Raw genomic sequence first — 19435 nt, 5'->3', positions numbered from 1 at the left:
TGGCCTCTGTAAGCACCAGGCACACACATGGTGAACAGACATATATGCATACATGCAAAACATTAATACACATAAGTAAATAAAACATTTTTAAAAAGTACATGTGTGTGTGCGCACACGCACGTAGACATCAGAGGTTAACTTGTGGGAGTCTCCCTCTACCATGTGGGTCCTGGAGATAGAACTCAGGTTGTCAGATTTAGCAGCAGGTCCCTAAAAGATTGCTCTGTAACAGCTATGACCTTTTCACTAAGGATTCTTTTTTTGGGGGGGTTTGGTTTGGGGTTTTTTGTTTGTTTTTCGAGACAGGGTTTCTCTGTGTAGCTTTTCGCCTTTTCTGGAACTCACTTTGTAGACCAGGCTGGCCTCGAACTCACAGAGATCCACCTGCCTCTGCCTCCCCAGTGCTGGGATTAAAGGTGTGTGCCACCAACACCCAGAGGACTCTTTTTTTTTTTTTTTTTTAAAGATTTATTTATTTATTTATTATGTATGCAGTGTTCTGTCTGCACATATCCCCGCAGGGCAGAAGAGGGCACCTATTTCATTACAGGTGGTTGTGAGCCACCATGTGGTTGCTGGGAATTGAACTCAGGACCTTTGGGAGAGCAAGCAGTGCTCTTAACCTCTGAGCCATCTCTCCAGCCCGGATTCTTTTTTTTTAAACGATTAATTTATTTTTATTTTATGTGCATTGGTGTTTTGCCTGCATTTCTGTCTGTATGAGGGTATCAAGTCACTGTGAGCTGGATTACAGACAGTTCTGAGACGCCATGTGGCTGCTGGGAATTGAACCCGGGTCCTCCGGAAGAGCAGCCAGTGCTCTTGATTGCTGAGCCACCTCTCCTCACTAAGGATTCTTATCCAATTCACTTACACTCTAAACATGCAGGAAGTTTCTTCCTTACAGGAACACACTTTGCCCTCACTTACTCTTTGGAGGCTTATGTTGTCACGTTCATATTTCAATCGATAGAGAAAAAACCGAGATGCCGTGGAATAGGCTATCCAACTTCCGCACGGGGACACACAACTGCAGATAATGTTCTCAGGGCCCTGGCAATTGGAGGAAGCAACATGAGTGGAAAAAAGACAACTGTTAGCTGGGAGATGGTGACACACCCTTAATCCCAGCACTCAGGAGGCAGAGGCAGGTGGATCTCAGTGAGTTCGAGGCCAGCCTGGTCTACAGAGCAAGTTCTAGGACATGCTCTAAAGCTCTAAAGTTTTTGTCTTGAAAAACAAAAATAAAACAAACAAAAAGAAAACAAACAAACAAACAAAAATCACCCATTTTCAGACAGTCTCACTCCAATTTCCTTGCATCAGACAGCAAACCGGACTTAGAGCAGTGAGTCCTCAAGCCTGGCAAAGCTTCCTGAAACCAGGTTCCTAGGACTCTTCAAGCTCTCGGTGCTCTGACAGGTCCACAAATGTCTATACATAATCTTAACACCTCACTGGTGCACTCTGATTTCCAAATCCAACATAGGTCTGCAGATAACTGTAATTCCTTAGGTCTTTGAATAACTAAGAATGCCTCAACCTGAGAAATATGAAGAGGAAGGCATTAATGCAAAAGCTGGGGACAGAAGATTGGGAGTGCTGATTTTCTGTCCGTCCATGATGACCTACATTAAGACCTCTAAGAGCAGGGCTTGGTGGCGCACACCTTTAGCCCTAGCACTCAGGTGGCAGAAGCAGGCAGATCTTTGAGGCCAGCCTAGTGTACATAGCATAGTTCCAGGACAGCGAGGGCTACAAGAAACCCTGTCCTGAAACTCCGCCCCCCAACCCCCACCAAAAGATCTCTAAGAACAAATGAAAAATATCTGGAGAAGGAGAAGGAAAAAATGCAGTGTAATATTTACATAGTTAAAAATAAAGCCAGGTATGGAGATACACACCTGTAATCCTAGCATCAAGGAACCTCCTCTTCAAAGTCCCTTTTTAGAGGGGAGGGGTGGCAGGGTCTCTCTACACAGCCTAGCCATGGCTGACTGCAGACTCAGGGCAACCCTCCTCCCTGAGTCTCCTGAGTGTTGGAACTTACAGGCATGTGTCACCATAAATGACCGAAAGTTTTATTCTTTTAAAGGCTTTTTTTGAGACAGGATTTAACTTAGCCCAAGGTGGTTTCAAATTCCCTACTAACCAAATGACCTTGAACTCCTAAACTTCCTGCCTTCATGTCCCAAGTACTGGGATTACAGTCAGGATTATCACAAACAGCTAAAAGACATTTTTGTTAAAGATAAAAAATCATCAAAGCAATCTACACGGCATGTTGCTAATGTAAAAAGGAAACATACACATATAAATGAGCATAAGTTCTTTTGTTTTTCTGAAGGATATACAGGAAACCGTGGAAATGCTTATCTCTGAACAATAAGATGTGGGGTGAGCATGAGGCTTAATTTGATTATACAGCCTTTCACTTTCCTAATTATTAAAGGTCCATGTTATGTTTATAATATACATTTCCTACACTCACTTATCAAATTCTCAATAGCTAACTTATAAACACAGATTCAGAATGCAGAAGTTCTTTGGACCTTGGGCACAATCCTTACCTTTGTCTTGAGGTGTAGTAGATGGTCTGCATTTTTAGAGAGTGGAAGAGTATCTCCATTCTTGCCTGAAAGCAGAAAACTCCCCTGAGTTTTTTTCACTGAGAGTGTAGTTTTCCATTTGAAAGTCAACTCTGAGTAAGAGGACCTCCTGCAGCTCTGGTTTACCCACATTACCCACGGTCGTGGTCACAGTCTGAAGAGCTATGTGAGAACAGCAGAGGGATTGCTGCTCGAGGCCCACAGTCTGCATAGCTTCACCCCAGACACAGGTGGGCAGAGGCAGATTTTAACACATCTAAAGAAGAGAATTCAAGCCATTTCCTAAACTGGAGACTCATTCCAGAGCCATGCAGGACCGCCACTACACATCATCCTATCTTCCCCTTCTCAGTGGCCTGCTGTTATAAAGTCAGGCCAAAAGTGACATCTGCCTCTTACATGCATCTTACAGACACCTAAACTCTTTTTTAGGGGTGGGAGTTGAGACATGTTTTTTCTGTGTAGCCCTGCCTGTCTGCCTCCCAAGTGCTGGGATTAAAGACATGCACCACCACTGCCTGGCTAAAATTTAAACTCTTAAGAAACAACAACAAAGGCCAGGTGATGGTTGTTCAACGCAGATAGTGAGTTCAAGGCCAACCTGGTCTACAGATTTGAGTTCTAGGTAGGACAGTCCAAAAACACAAAAAACAAAAAACCAACAACATTGGTATCTGGTTTAAGATTTTAGATAGTGTATAATCTCATCACTTAGAATTACTGAGTTCAAGGTCAATATCAACTGCAGAGTAAGATCCTATTTCAGAAAACTAAAACAACACTTTAACATTCAGTAATTTTTTTTTCTTGTATATGGGAAAATCATATTTCTCCACAGACACAGGAAAAAAAAATCTATCCTTCTAAATGTATGTATGTATGCATATGTCTGTGTGCAGGTCAGAGGTGGGCATTAGGTGTTTCTTCAATTGCTCTCCACTTTATTTTTTTCCAGTGGGGGTCTGACAATATAGCCCTGGCTAGCCTGGAATCAGAGATCCCCTGCCTCTCCCTGCTAAGTGCTGGCACTGGGACTAAAGCTGCACACCACCACGGCCAGCTCCACTTTATTTTCTGAGACAGGGTCTCTCGCAGAGCCAGGACCTCACCAATTAGGCTGGACTGGGCTGGCCAGTAAGTCCAGGGATCCTCTTGTCTCTGCTAACCTGGTCCTGAACTTCTCATTCTCTTGTTTCCATTTCCAAGTCTTTGCTACCATGCCTGATTTATTTTCTACAGGCAGATTTTCAACTGTAATTTTGATGGTTTGCATTCTCTTTCCAGTTTTCTTTTCTTTTCTTGGCTCAGGTCTTTGCCTCCCATGTGTTAGGATTAATGGCATGTACTACTATGGCTAGCTTCCAGTTTTCTTTTGTGTGGGTGTGTTGGATGATACTGTGGCTCAAACCTGGGGACTTGTGCTCCCAGGCAGGCACTTTACTTCTGAGGTTTACATCAGCCCATCTTGGTATTTCTCCCGCCCCTTTTCTATTTTTAAAATTTTGCCAGTTTTTAAAACTAAGTTTACAAACAAAAAACCAAGCAAACACAAACCCGCTGCTGACTTACCTGTTGCAACTGTAGATCCTAGTCTCCAAAGTTCCAAGTGATGAGCAAACTGGAAGAGGAGCAGCTGCCTTTTTTTTGAACAGGAAATGAGACGACGCTGCATCCAAGAATTGAAAACTCATAAATCGGTCAACCTGGTCACCTGCTGCTTCAGTTCCAGAGGCAACAGCAGCATCCTAACACAACCCTTTCTCCACCGCTGAAACCCATTTACTTAGCAGGCATGGTGACTCGCCCTTGTTCAAGGCCAGCCTACATAGTGGGTTCTAAGACAGACTGGGCTACAATAGTGAGACCCAGTCTCACACACACAAAAAAATCCATTTATTTGATAGATATAGCCTGAGTCATAGCTACCACAATCTGGGCACTGTACTATAATTCAAGAATACAATGGGGATTGAAATAGTCACTCATCTCAAGATGCTTCTAAAGAAGTAACACAGATTAGGCAGTCACGTTACAGTATGCCACAAGATTTAACATGGATAAACACAGGATGAATGGAAATGATACCTAACCTATCCTTGTAGAACAGACAGAACAGACGAGGCTCACTGGTAAAGATTAGTCAAGCGGAGAAGGAAGGGTAAGAAGTTTCAGGGAGGAAAGAGCATGCAGAACAGGTCAAATGCAAAAGCACTTGAAAAGAGACTTGAGAATGGAAAGGCTGGGGGAGATGGGCCGGTCCAAGATCAACACAGGTTTCTACAGCCACATGAAGAAACTAGGATCTATGCTGAAGACAACAGCAGCAAGGAAAGCTTTCTTAAACTAGAGGAATGAACATGTTGCTTTTAAAATGACCAGTGGAGATCAGGTCAGAATGACATAGTGGTTAATAAAAGGAGATAATGCACCTGGTCACAGTGGCGCACGCCTTCAACCTCAGCACTTAGGAGGCAGAGGCAGGTGGATCTGGGCCAGCCTGGTCTACAGAGCGAGTTCCAGGACAGCCAGGGCTACACAGAGAAACCCTTTCTCAGAAACAACAAACAAAAAGGGAAATCATTTAAAAAGCCACTGAGAAGGAATCCACAAGAGACAATGATCAGAGCAGGACAACAGTGGCACAGAAATGACTCAGTTCAAGAGGTAATGAGGCGTCTGACGGCTGGTGAGTTGAAGACTAGTCTGGTCCACACAGGGGGTCCAAACCAGCCAGTGCTACAAAGTGAGATCCTGTCTTGAAAGTAAAGAGAGGTGGGGGGAAGAAAGAGGACTATGTCTGACTTCATCAAACCACATACATGAAATATGTGGGTAATTTAAAAAATATTTTTAAATGTATGTATATGGGTGTTTTGCCTGCATGAAATGTCCGTGCATCACATTCACGCAGTGCTCGAGCAGGCCAGAACAGTGTTAGTTCTTCTTGAACTGGTGGTACAGATAGTTACTCTGAACCAACCACTGACCCATCCCTCCCCCCAAACTGTGTATGTTTTAAATGCAAACATCACTCCTAGTTACTGTACTTGACAGGAATTTTGTTAGCTTGTTTTTAAGGGCAGGCTCTATTATTCGGGTGGAGAAGCTAGGCTTGTAGTGTTCCTTTCAAGGTAAATGGTATCATTCCCACAAGTTGAGTAGACCTCCCCAGTAACTAAACTGGGTCTACCTCATTATCACAATATGCATGCGCGCGCGCGCACACACACACACACACACACACACACGCACACACACACACGCACGCACACACACACACACACACACACACGCGCACACACCCACCCACCAAGTGTATTCGGGGAAGCCTGCCTCAGCGAGGAATGAAGATAGCTTTAAGAAGTGTGAGCTGTGTCCAGTCTGACTGGAGAGAGGGATGGGGAGATGTTGAGGGTGAGAGCGGATACTCACGTGGGGGAAAGTGATCTTTCGAAGGGCAGCATCATAATTCTTTACCTCCACTTTCTCCATGAGAGGACGAATGACTAGATGGGTGTCAGTGCCTGAAACAAAGGCACACAGTGAGAGAAATCTCCACCAAGAGAAACCCTCAGAGCCGGCAGAGTCCAGAGCAGCTGGCTGGGGGAGGACCCACCTCCTGATATCAGAGCTGTTGGGCTGTGGGCCACAGTGCGCACATCATGAGTGTGATGCTGGAATGGTTTTGTCCGTACCCACTGCTTCTCACTGCTGTTGGAAGCCGCGGAGACCAGCTGAAAATGGAATACCGTGCCCTCGGCCGTACCCACTACAAAACTGTCTTCTTGCTGAGAAATCAAGTCATGAGGGAGAGACGTCAACATAACAAGCAAGGTCCAGATGGAAAAACGTTCTTCTAGGTTTTCTATCTGGGAAGCTCAGGGGAAAAGAAAACTCATGCCTTCAATTAGAAGGGATGTTGCTGTCTGGCGGAGGTGGTATCCGCCTTTAATCCCAGCACACAGGTGGGTCTCTGTGAGTTTGAGGCCATTCTGATCTACAGAGTTCCAGGGCAGCCAAGGCTACCCTGGAGAGAAACCATGCCTCAGGGAGGGGAGAAAGAAGGGAGCTTTCCAGGGAAGGCAGTTCTGTCAGAGGAGCAAGCTCAGACATAGGCAACAATTGCCCACTACTGACAACGCTAACCATTAGTATCACCGAAGTGTTATGCAGTCATATGCTACACATTCAATGAGAAACCAAGCTGGGCATGGTGACAGAAGGTTGTAATCCTAGCTACTCAGGAGACTCAGCAGGAGGATCCTAAGTTCAAGGACTACCTGGGCTGGGACCATACTCACATCAGCAACAGCAATAGACTGCACATCAGCATTTGCGATGACATGGCTTTTCACAAGCGTCCCGGTAGCTGAGTCCCATAACTGCACCTTTCCAACAGAGTCCACACTTATGACAGTGCCGTCGGACAAGAAGGCAACACCCCACACGATACACCTTGACTTAGTTATTCCCAAGTGTTGCCTATCTAAAACCATCTTACGAATAATGCTCCCTGAAAAATAAGAAAGGTACACATGTAGATGGTGTTTAGTTTCGTTTTCCAAAAATGCATGGACAAGCACAGTGTGGTGAGTTGGATGCCTGAACACAGATGTCATTACATGGCAGCTGTGTTGAACTGTTTTAAAACTCCAAAAGGTACCTGAAGCAGAAAGAGAGTTCACTGAGAGGGAGGGAGGCAGAGAAGACCAGAGATCCCTTCTGGGGAAATGAATGGAAAGGTGTGACATTCTCTTAAAAGCTGGCATGCTGCATACAAACACTACACTCTCTCTTTCCCACACTCTGTATATAGGAAAGGGAGACACGAAGACAGAGACAATAACTCAGGGAGTGGTAACTAAGTAGAGCCTTGGAACCAAGACACAGGTTAGCCTTAGGGAAAACCTGATTTATACACAGAACCTCCAGGAGCTAGGGACCCTGGAGTACTTCAGAAACAAGAGGATGAGGGACCTCCAAGGAGATGGTTGGAAGTTAATCTAAGAGGCTGCAGACTTGAGTAAGCAGCAGATAGTAACCAAACTGTCTTAACTGAAGACTCTTATATAAAAGGTATTGGGGGGAGGCTGGAGAGATGGCGCAGAGGTTAAGAGCACTGACTGCTCTTCCAGAGGTCCTGAGTTCCATTCCCAGCAACCACATGGTGGCTCACAACCATCTGTAATGAGATCTGGAGCCCTCTTCTGCATACATAATAAATAAATAAATCTTTAAAAAAATTAAAAAAGGTACTGGGAACCAAGTATGGGACAAGGGTGTGTAGAGGGAAACAGGGCCAAGTGAAAACTGCTAACGGGACATGGAAACTTCAGATTTCTTTTTTTTCTTTTTCCTTTTTTTTAAAAAGATTGATTTATTTATTATGTATGACTGCAGGCCAGAAGAGGGCACCAGATCTCATTACAGATGGTTGTGAGCCACCATGTGGGTGCTAGTAATTGAACTCAGGACCTCTGGAAGAGCAGTCAGTGCTCTTAACCTCTGAGCCATCTCTCCAGCCCCGACATCAGATTTCTTATCCTCAGAATGTCACCAGGGAGGAGAATGGAAAGAGTCTGAAAAAGCAGCTCAGTGGTGGGGATGTATAATACCCAGGGATGAGCTGATCCCCTGCACCAAAAAACCAACTGATTGATTGACTAATTTCTGGGAGCCACGTCACACAAAAAGGAACATTTTTTTCCTAAGATCCTGACTTCAGAAGTTCCCCAACAGGCCACCCAGATGACTCTGGCATGGCGAGCACGCTCAAGAGTCTCAGTGATGGAACAAGTATAAGCAGGACACACTCAGAGAAAGCCTCCTCGAACAAGAAAATCTGGACAGACAAACAGAAAGGGCAAACAAATGAACAGCAGGACAGCAGGAGTGCAGGGCCTCTTCAGGGCTGCAGAGACGGCTCAGTTGGTGAGTACTTGCTGCCCTTCCAGGACTGGAGTTTGGTTACCAGCACCCACGACAGCATTTAACCACAGCTCTAGCAGGTTCCTACACACACACACCCCAACACCCCATCAAAAAACAAAACCCCCTGGTCCCCCACCCCCCAACAGGGTTTCTCTGTGTAGTTTTGGTGCCTGTCCTGGATCTTGCTCTGTAGACATCCACCTGCCTCTGCCTCCCAAGTGCTGGGATTAAAGGTGTGTACCACCACCGCCTGGCTAATAAATAAATCTTAAAAAAAAAAAAAAAGTAAAAAAGATGAAAAATAAGAGTGACTAAGAAAGTCCAGTGGTGGCTGCACACGTCTTTAATCCCAGCACTTGGGAGGCAGAGGCAGGGGGGATCTCTGTGAGTTCAAACAAAGCAAGTTCCAGGACAGCCAGAACTACAAGTGAAACCTTGTCTCGAAAAAACAAACAAACAAAGGAAAAAACGTGACTAAAAGTGACTAAGAAAGTTAGAAGACCCAACACTGAAGTAACAAAATTCCAGAAAGAGAACACAGAAACTGACCTACAAAGTAATTGTAAGAATGTCCCCCAAAACACGAGGCTTTGAATTAATTAAAACAATCTCCTACATATCTGGCACAACTGAATGACAAAAGAGAAAAAAACAAACCTACAACAGGCTCCCACATCGACAAGTATTTCAGGGCTCAGAGGCAGAGGGCTCACCTAGTGCACAAAGGGCCTGGGTTGGCTCTCCACCAGAGAAACAAAGAAAACCCCCACAAAGGAAAGGGAAAGGGGAAAAGGCACATGCTCACAGGTCCTGGAAACCAAACAAAAGCCTAACTCTGTACTGCAAAGGGTCAATCATCAGCATGGCACCAGACTTCCTAACAGGGAAAGGGAGAATCCCAAACAACACAGAAGCAAAAGGGACCCCAGAAAGACTGAATCACCAGTCTTCCAACCTCACGCCTGTGCAGCATGGCCCAAGTGGCTAAGCCAGACCGGAAGGAAAGAGTTAAAACAAAGAGACTTATTTTTAAGGACATAGAAATGGCAGGAACAAACAAACAAAAACACCAAAATACTTGTGTTTTGTACTAATTTATGTAACTGAAAGACTTTACGGATGAGGTGTCAGGAACGCAGGGAGAATGGCCATGACAAAAACACCGACTGCTGATGGGAAGGCAGCTACAAATACTCAGATCAAGACAATGTGATGGATACTGCAGCAGCAGGACACAGGGAGACTCAGATGTCAAGGTCAATAACGTCAAAGTTAAAAAAAATATCACAATGTAGAATTCTAAACATGCCATGTACAGGAGAGGTAAACCCCAAAAGAATCAGTTAAGGGTTTAAGTGGTTTATTTTGGGGATCAGGAGAAGGGATGTAGGGGGATTCCTACTTTTTGTAGTAAGCCTTAAGAATTCTTTGGTTTTAGGCATGTGTAACTAAAGGCAAACAAAACAAAGAAACCCACAAGCCAGGCATTGAGGAAAAAGAAAAACAGAAAGACATGTCCAATCCATTCTCATTCTCTCTCTCTTTCTGTTTTTTTTAAGACAGGGTTTCTCTGTGTAGCTTTGGAGCCTGTCCTAGAACTCACTCTGTAGCCCCAGGCTGGCCTTGAACTTACAAGAGATCTGTCTACCTCTGCCTCCCGAGTGCTGAAATTAAAGGCATGCGCCACCACTAGCTCTGACTGTCCTGGAACTCTGTAGAGCAGGCTGGCCTCGAACTCAAAGAATCTACCTGCCTTGCCTTCCAAGTGCTGGGATTAAAGGCACCCACCACCACCGCCTGGCTTGTCTCTGTATCTTACATGTACAAACATGTTCATCTAACAAGTTAAAGGCAACCTCTCCACTGAAGGAGTCTAGTAGCAAATTTTCCAGGCCAAGAACAGAAAAAAGTCATGGTTCTCTACTTTATATTCCATTTTCCCTGGGACATACATAGTATTACTTGAGAGTACGTGTTACTGTCATACCCTCTTATGAAGATAGAAGAAAGAAGATCCCCCAAAGGCAGCAGTGGTGATCAAAACAGGAATGAGAGGCTAGAGAGACAGCCCAGTGGAAAGAATGCTTACTACACAAGTCAAAAAAGGGGAGAAGTCTGGATCCCAGGACATGGCCCCTTCACACCTGTCACCCCAACATGGAGGGGCTGGGGACTAGAGGATCATCAGAACTATCTTCTTGATGACCTATGCTTAAAAAAAAAAAAAGCAAATTCCACCCCTGGGGTTCACAAGAGACTATGCCTCAAAAAGACAAAGAAGGACATCTGGAGTCTTCCTCTAGTTACCACCTATGAAGGCATGTATACGTATAACACAGAATAGACAGACAGACAGACACACACACAGAACACACACAGGAAAACATGGGGGAAGATCTGTGGTTTACATGAGGAGGGATTAATGATAAGTTAGGCCATCAGGGTCACTGAAACATGACAAAGTCACGCTCTTGGAAACTGAGAAATGTAAATCTGACAACACCCACAACCCAAATGCACTAAGTAGAAAAACAGTCACCTGATTTGACATCAAACACGCTAATGTAGTCTATGGAGCCAGCTGCAATGTGGGTACCAGCAGGATGCCAGCTAAGACTCAGGATCCGACCTTAGGAGTAATAAAACAATTGAAAAGGTAACATATAAATATGCAGCAAAAACAAACTGAGTCCTCCTTCCACAACTTCCTACAGGGCTCTGTAATTCAATATTAGTTTCCTCATTCACCACAGTTGATAAACTGTCCTGGGACCCACAATGGAGTATTTGACAACTTGCTTTAATAATGTATAAATAGTTGAGGAAAATGTGTAAATAAATACATTCTACAAAATTTCAATGTGCACAGACATTGACCTCAGACTAAAGAGACACATCCGGTCATGCATAAACATTAACATTACAAACAAAGATGCACTGAATATAGGACGGTGACCTCATAAGATCCCATCATCCAGTGACATCAGTCACCTTAGTTTGTGTAAGCATACCTGATGATGTTCACACGATGAGATAATCTTCTAACATATTTCTCAGAACAGATCCTCTCATGTTAACCAACCATAATTAAGTGTCTTTCTTTCTTTGGTTGTGCTGGTTAGTGTTTTGTCAACTTGACATATACTAGAGTAACTCTATGACATTTACAAAAAACTATTCTATCACTTTCCCAATTAAGAAATAACAAAAATCTGATTACTGTGGATAACTATTACTAAAGGACACAGGCACCAACAAACTACAGTCCACTGCTGGTTTTTGTAAAGAAGTTCTACCAGCACAGTCATGCATATGCTCATGCACTGTCTTTGGCTTTCCTGTCCTACACCTAGAGTTAGCAGAGGCTATATTGCCTTCAAGCCTCAAGTACCGTTGTGCTCAGTACTTTACAGAAACTGCTTGTCAACCTGCTCGGCACCTCAGTGCCAATACAACCCAGAACCCAGGCACCAGCAGTTGCTCATGATACTCCCCAAGACATTTAAATTGGCTAGCAGGGTTAAGAACCACAGCTAGCCTTTAATCCCAGCACTCGGGAGGCAGAAGCAGGTGGATCTCTGCGAGTTCGAGGCCAGCCTAGTCTACACAGTGAGAGTTCCAGAACAGGCTCTAAATAGCTACACAGAGAAGCCTTGTCTTGAAAAACAAAAAACAAACAAACAAAAAGCAAGCAAGCAGTCTGAGCAAGGCAGTAAGCAGCACTCCTCCACGGCCTCTGCATCAGCTCCTGCCTCCAGGTTCCTGCCCTGCTTGAGTTCCTGCCATGACTACCTTGGATGATGGACTGTGCCATGCATGGAGCTATGAGATACAATGACCTCTCTCCTCTCCAAGTTGCTTTTGATCATGGAGTTTATCACAACAACAGAAACCCTAACTAAGACATATGTGAAACTATTCATTACCCTACCAAAAACAACTCTTACTTTTTTGCCGATCAAAATTTCTTGCAAACTGGATTTTGTCTGGAGTGACCTCAAATAGTTTCACAGAGCCATCTTCACAACCAACCTATTTAGAGACAGAGGTAGAAAACAGACTAAATGAACCTTTTTAGGACTAATATGCCCAAACACAAATGTATACATTGTTTCTTCTCTAAAAGCTATCACTTGCACTAAAATCAAAACAAACCAAATAGCCTGTCAGAGGGGGGAGGGGACCCACAATCAAGAAGATGACAGTACATTCCTGGAGAACTCCACAGTCTAGTCAGAAAGCAGGCCCAAAGAGTTCTAACCAGTGGCCGAATTTCTGCATATGACACAGAACAGAAATAGGGCTTTTCTTCTTCTTTTTTTCCAGAGCTGAGGACCCAACCCAACTGAGCTAAATCCCTAAGCCAGAAATAGGGCTTTTCACTCTGCTATGCTTTGCCTTTCAGAGTTGTGCTGAAGAAACATGTTACATTTCCCATGAAACATAAAAGGCAATAAACTCTTCAGATTCAGAAAAAAAAAAAAAAGTAGGGCTTCACACACACCTGCCAGAGACCTATGGCCTAGATAAAAGGGGAGGTGGTGGCACATACCTTTGACCCCCACACTCAGGAGGCAGAGGGCAGGTGGATCTGCAGAGTTAGAGGCCAGCCTGTTCTACAAAGTGAGATCCAGGACAGGCACCAAAACTAAAAAGAGAAACTCTGTCTTGAAACCACCTCCTCCAATCAAAACAAAACTAGTCTCTACATTTCTTAGTCCCAAAGAAGTTTAGAAAATTCTGAAATTAATTAACCATGACATTCCACAAGTGAAAACAAGGTCCAAGTGTAATAAGTCTTTCTCTGTCCCATCAGCCAGCTCCCAAATGACAAGACTTATTATTAATTATGAAAACTTGGCCTTAGCTTAGGCTTGTTTTTAACTTGCTGTTATAATGTAAATTTACCCATTTCTATTAATCTGCATTCTGCCATGTACTGCTCATCCTGCTTCTTCTGTGTCTCCTGACTTCCTCCCCTCTGCCCGCAGGTCCCGCCTACACCTCCTGCCTAGCTCTTAGCCATTTAGCTTTTTATTACACCAATCACAGCAACACATCTTCACACAGTGTACCAATATTCCAAAACATCAAACAAATAGCATAAGGGCAAAGTGAGCAGTGATTTATTATCATCCATATGAGCTTTGACTGTATATATGTATGTGCACCACTTATGTATAGTGCCCATGGAGTCTAGGAGGTGTCAGATCCCTTGGAACTGGAGTTAGGACAGTTGTGAGCTGCCATGTGGGTGCTGGGAATCAAAAGCAGATCCTGTGCAAGAGCAGACAGTGCTCTTAACTGATGAGCTATCTCTCCAGCCAGGGATTTTTACCCTTCATTGCCAATTCCAATATTTTGTCTTATGAGTCCTGACACCTTGCTAAGCTTGGGATTTCTATGTGACGTAAGCATGGGGAAGGAAGTTTGAGTGAGCGTAAAAGTACTCTATTTTGAATTACCCATACTTGCTTACTGACCAAAAGTTGAGAGCCACTGGGGCTGGCAGTCATACTCCAAATAGGTCCTCCAAAGGCATCCAGAGCATACTTTATGTTTAATGTCTGGAGGTCATACTCAAGAATTTCTCCATTGAGTCCAGCACTGAAGAGGCGCTGTCCTTCTGCCCAACACAGGGCTTCTGTAGCTCGAGACTCATGACCTGGGAAAAACTACAGAAACATTGTAACTTCTCAACCTGCCATGAATTCAAAACTACAGGAACATTGTAAGGCCCCAACTTGCCATGAATTCATCAATCAACAGCTCTTGCCAAGTACTTCCCACAAATATTCAGTATAGCATTTGTCACTCTCAAACATTCATGTCTATTAGACTTTTATTTCTTTCAGCTTCAAATTTTAGCTACTTAATATTACTGTACTTTAGTTATATGTTTGATTCTTTCTCTTTTAAACTAGGGCTAATTCAGAAGAAGCTTTTCAACTAATATTTAAGAACTAAGATATTCAAGGTTGATTTAGCCAGGTGTGGCTTATGACTATAATCCTAGCATTCAGGAAGCTGAGGCAGGAGGATTACTTTAAATCTGAAGCCAGTGTGGGCTACAGTGAGCCTCCATGCATAAAAAAAGCTGGTTTAAGCTGGGTGTTGGTGGCGCATGCCTGTAATACCAGCGCTGGGAGGCAGGTGGATCTCTGTGAGTTCGTGGCCAGCCTGGTCTACAAAGTGAGTTCCGGGACAGGCTCCAAAGCTACAGAGAAACCATGTCTCGAAAAACCAAAAACCAAAACCAAAAACAAACAAACAAACAAACAAACAAACTGGTTTAATGTGTCTAATTGGATATCAGATACATAATTTCTTAAAAACTATTGTTGTAAACTTCTTGACTGGTTGATTATAGGAGACACAAAGGTCTCTGTGCTTACAGATAAGCATTCAGGGAACCTGGAATGTTAGTACACAGGGTTGTTCCTTTCAAGTGATGGAACATATAAGCTCTTAAATCAACCCAGAAGGCTGGGAACTTACTAGCCTTCGTGCTATCTGAGTGGCTAGACTTTCTAGGCACCTAATCCTCTCCCAGACCCTGTGGTAAGCTTGTTTCTCTCAGGCAATCTATAGAATCCATCTTTATGGATTTTACAGTTTCTGTGTAGTCATGTCTGATCTGCATTTAGCTTACTTTGTTCTTCAAGGAGATTTATGAGTGCTTCGTTGTATAAGCAGGATTGATCAGTCATCACCAAATTGGGCTGTGCTTAAATATGCCAAAAATAAGCTACTTGGGGTCAGACTCCAGAAGTCTGAACAAATACCCCAAACTGTCTTCTTGCTGTCCGAATCTCTTCTCTCTGCAGGCTTGTGGGGGTCACAGAGATCCTCAGAACTGATGGTCGTTCTACCCTCACCCCACAGAACCAGTTTTCCTATCTAGGACTTTTGGTCCTCTTACTTAACCAGGCAGTCAGAGTTATGATATACAATGGATGATTTAGTTTAAAACCAACCAAGTTTTAAAAGTAAAATAAAACAGCATATGGAACAAGGACATAAAATAAGTATTTGGGCTGGGCAGTAGTGGCGCACGCCTTAAATCCCAGCTCTCGGGAGGCAGAGCCAGGTGGATCTCTGTGAGTTCAAGACCAGCCTGGTCTACAGAGTGAGTTCCAGGGAAAGGCGCAAAACTACACAGAGAAACCCTGTCTTGAAAAACCAAAAAAAAAAAAAAAAAAAAAAAAAAAGTATTTGGGGAATGGAAGATGGTTTCATTTGTAAAGGTGTCTGCTACCAATCCTGAGGACCCAAATTTAACACCCAGGACCCACATGGTGGGAAAGAACTGATTCCCCCAGGCTGTCCTCTGATTTATAGAGATGCATGGCACACACAGAAACCTGGAGAAATGCCAGTAAACTTAGTGTACCCTAGTGGATAGTGTTAAGAAAATCGGAAATAGTGTACTGTACACTAGACCTTAGAACTCACTGATCACTTGCTCACTAACCAACAGTAACTTTCAGTTTTGCGACCACCATTCAAACTAAACGCCTTTAGGCCTATTACTGCTAATCTTTTTTAGTTATTTCTACTGTACATTGTCTGTGTTTAAACACACAAATATTGTCCATTATGTTTCAACTGTCTAGAGCATTCCAATGCAGATTTAGATGTCTATAGCATAGGGATAAGGCTATACAATGGGTGGGTTTGCATAAACCAACTCTCTAATGATCAACTACCAGTACATTTCTCAAAACACACCTCTATCAAGAGATAAAACATGGTTACAAAAACACAAGAGACACATGACTGTAGAGGCTGAAGGCCAGTGTGTTCACTTTATGTGTTGTCTAAAATAGGCCGGGTGGCCGTGACGTACAACTTTAATCCCAGCACACAGGAGGCAGAGCCAGGCGACAGGTTGGCCCAGAACTCACAGAAATAAGCTTGCTTCTGTCTTCTGAGTCCTGGGATTAAAGGTGTGTACCAGCACCACACCTACCTGGCCATAATCTCAGATTTCTAAGTCTTTTTTTCTGGACATTCAGTATTTTCATATATATCAAGGCATTTTGACTTTATGCCTCTTTGACACAGAGAGACTATGTTTCCTATCTGAATTTGCAAGGCCAAGAGACACATGGGTTGAGCGGCTTGTCCAAAAGGCTGACGTCAATGGAACGACACAGCTCTCCTTACTCACAACTCCTAATTTCTTTCGCTAATGATGTGATTGAGGTCAGCAATCCTTTATTGTTTTTTTGTTTAATGTGTATGTATCCGTGCATACATGTGTATGTGCATATAAAGGTCAAAGGACAACTGGCAGGGCCCGTCTCTCCTTCTACCCAGGAGTAGCAGGGATCAAATCCAGTTGCCAGTCTTGGAAGCAAATGCCTTTACCCTCTGAGCCATCTTACCCAGCCAGAAGGTAGTAATCTTTTTTTTTTTTTTTTTTTTTGAGACAGGGTTTCTCTGTGTAATGCTGGCTGTTCTGGAATTCACTCTGTAGACCACACTGGCCCTGAACTCAGAGATCCCCCTGCCTCTGCTGGGATTAAAGGTATGTGCCACCAGTGCCTGGCCTAACTTTAGTGAATAGGAAAGGACAATGGGGAAAGCAGAAGATGAGACAGGAGAATGACAGAACACAAGGGAGTGTAGGTAAGAAATGAAGGACTTACCACTCAACATTAACTTAGCACGGCCTCTGTCCTAGACAGAGCTGGAATACAGTCACAAACATTGCTGCCACAGTAGTTCCCCATTTTACAGAATTTGAAGTTAAGCAGTGAAGAGGCCATTAAGCAATTACACAAATTATGCAAGTAGAGTGGTTATAAATGACAAACAGAAAAGTCACAACATGCAACAAGTGTGCACCCAAGCATTTTGTCCTATTTCTAGCAATGACCCGTTTGTTGTGGGAAAGGGCCTACAACAGTTCTAACGGGCCTAACACATTAGTTCTCCAGTATATCAACTCTGAGAAGGATTCCTAACTGTCAAGGCTACTTCTGCCAGCTTATACAGGTCAGAAACTGTTACTGATCTTTCTTCATGAATGTAAAAGCTCTAACACTCGTCTTAATACCAGTACTCGACACTCACTCATTTTCTTAGAAACATTTACACAATGCCTAAGTCTCAAATGCCAGGCTGCTGGACACTGCACACTAATCTACCCATGTCTTCTCTTTTGAACTGAGCTGCATGTTGCACCTGAAGAAAATTAGGAACCAGTGCCCTTGGGAGGAAAGTCTCTGGAGCTGGAGAGATGGCTCAACAGTTAAGAGCACTTGTTGCTCTTGCAAAGGGTCCCAGCACCCAATGGTAGTTCATAACCACTTCTAACTCCAGTTCTAGGGGATCTAATGCCCTCTCCAGACTACTATGGGCATTAGGCACACTTGAGGTGCACGTACATGCAGGTAGGCAAAATACTGGTACACACAAATGATTCTTTATGTGTACCCAAAGACATTTCATCTAATTAAAAACCTCCTCTACTCCCAAATATAGACAATCAAGTCCACGTCCTTGGAGACCAGTAAACTTGGGAATCTACCTGCTGTCATGTTACCAGCGTTTTCTGGTACTACGTTTGAACTTTAAATTGGCAATGGAATGCATATTAAGACCCCAGCAGGATATATATATATTTTACCAAAAATCACATGATCTCAACAATTTCCTTTCTTTCTTGTAGTGGCCAAAAGATCCAGCAAACTTCAGTCCCCAAATGGCATATAGTGACACACAGTTCCTAGGCAAGATCTTTCTAAACAACTTCAGATAGACAAACTCCTGAGCTGCTTTCACCAACCAAGGGGTCTCAGATAAGCTACAGAAGCTCTGTAACTCTAAACAATTCCATAGTAAGTAGAGTCACTTGATCTATCTGAAGACAGGACATGTAAGTTGTAGACTTGAATTAAAATTAACATCAGGAACTCCACACCAGGCTCCCTAAAAACTTACTTTCTCCTGAAAGTAGTTTGCTGACAAGTTATAAATTTCCACCGTGCCATCTGTTCTCGAAACAGCCAATCTGTTTGACTGGTTATTGTAAGCCACGCATCGGATGCCTGATGGAACATAATTAAAGAAACGTACTCGATGGACCTTAAATTCACCCATTCCTGGGGGGACAAAAAAGACATTGTTAAACGTTAACTGGAGAATCTACCATGCATTCAGTTTTATTATCATCACTGTTGGATGGGAGATTTCAAAGATCTCTCACTTAAGTTCATTTCTAATAATGCTGTTGTGCCCCAGCAAAGCTCAACCTCCAGAAATTCAATACGCATGCTTCAATAAATTAACCCCCAAAGGCCTACTCCATTCCTTATCTTTCTAACCTACTGGAGGAAGAGAGTTTGAAAATCGGCATTTTAGCAAGAATGCTAAACTCAACTCGACTAAGTTTGCAAATGACAGATCCACTCTAAGACGGCGACTTGAGGCTGATGGGGGAGGGGAAACCCACAGCACAAGTGGGCAGCGGCAGGACTTGGTGATTTTTTTCCCTGCCTGCCTGATCTAGCAGCTATCCCGCGCACACCTACTGGGAGTGGGACTTGTTCGACCCTCGCTCGTCTACTCCCGAGGTTAGGAAGACGCAGGCGGTGCGGGCACGTTCTGAAGAGCGAGAGGTGTCCCTGCCCTCTCCGAAGTCCACGGAGTGCCTTCCACTCCTCGGAGCCGGCTATCTGACAAGGTCCGCGGGCCCCGACCCCGGGCGAGCAGCACCCCCTCGGAACCCACCGTTCCAGCTGCCGCCAGAGGTTCTTCCCGAACTCACCGACCTACCGCCCGGCACTCGCTAGCCGGGACCTCGCCTCTCTCCGCCCCGGCCCCACGTGCGCGCGCGCTCTCCAGCTCTGTCCCGGAAGTACTTGGCGGAGCGAGGCCGGAAG

The 19435-nt window shown here is 44.0% G+C and overlaps 1 protein-coding gene across 4 annotated transcripts in view; it reads right to left on the bottom strand.

Annotated features, from left to right (window-relative positions):
• Utp4 (UTP4 small subunit processome component) overlaps window positions 1-19431 on the bottom strand; it is a 30427-nt gene extending 10996 nt beyond the window's left edge. Inside the window, exons 1-11 of one of the 4 annotated variants that reach the window (XM_036187089.1) lie at window positions 19284-19431; window positions 18495-18655; window positions 14027-14218; window positions 12491-12575; window positions 11083-11172; window positions 6914-7125; window positions 6229-6400; window positions 6045-6136; window positions 4182-4278; window positions 2574-2638; window positions 934-1056 (exon numbers count right to left, since the gene is read on the bottom strand). In XM_036187089.1, coding sequence (XP_036042982.1) covers window positions 934-1056; window positions 2574-2638; window positions 4182-4278; window positions 6045-6136; window positions 6229-6400; window positions 6914-7125; window positions 11083-11172; window positions 12491-12575; window positions 14027-14218; window positions 18495-18653 — 1287 coding nt within the window. In that variant the 5' untranslated portion in view covers window positions 18654-18655; window positions 19284-19431. Of the gene's footprint in view, window positions 1-933; window positions 1057-2573; window positions 2639-4181; window positions 4279-6044; window positions 6137-6228; window positions 6401-6913; window positions 7126-11082; window positions 11173-12490; window positions 12576-14026; window positions 14219-18494; window positions 18656-19080 lie in introns of all 4 variants that reach the window. The other 3 variants (XM_036187088.1, XM_036187090.1, XM_036187085.1) reach the window with 3 other exon arrangements.
• Between the last annotated feature and the right edge of the window lie 4 nt (window positions 19432-19435).

Source organism: Onychomys torridus, chromosome 5 (genome assembly GCF_903995425.1).
Source record: "Onychomys torridus chromosome 5, mOncTor1.1, whole genome shotgun sequence".
NCBI lineage: Eukaryota > Metazoa > Chordata > Mammalia > Rodentia > Cricetidae > Onychomys > Onychomys torridus.
This window is presented reverse-complemented; position numbering and strand designations above follow the sequence as displayed.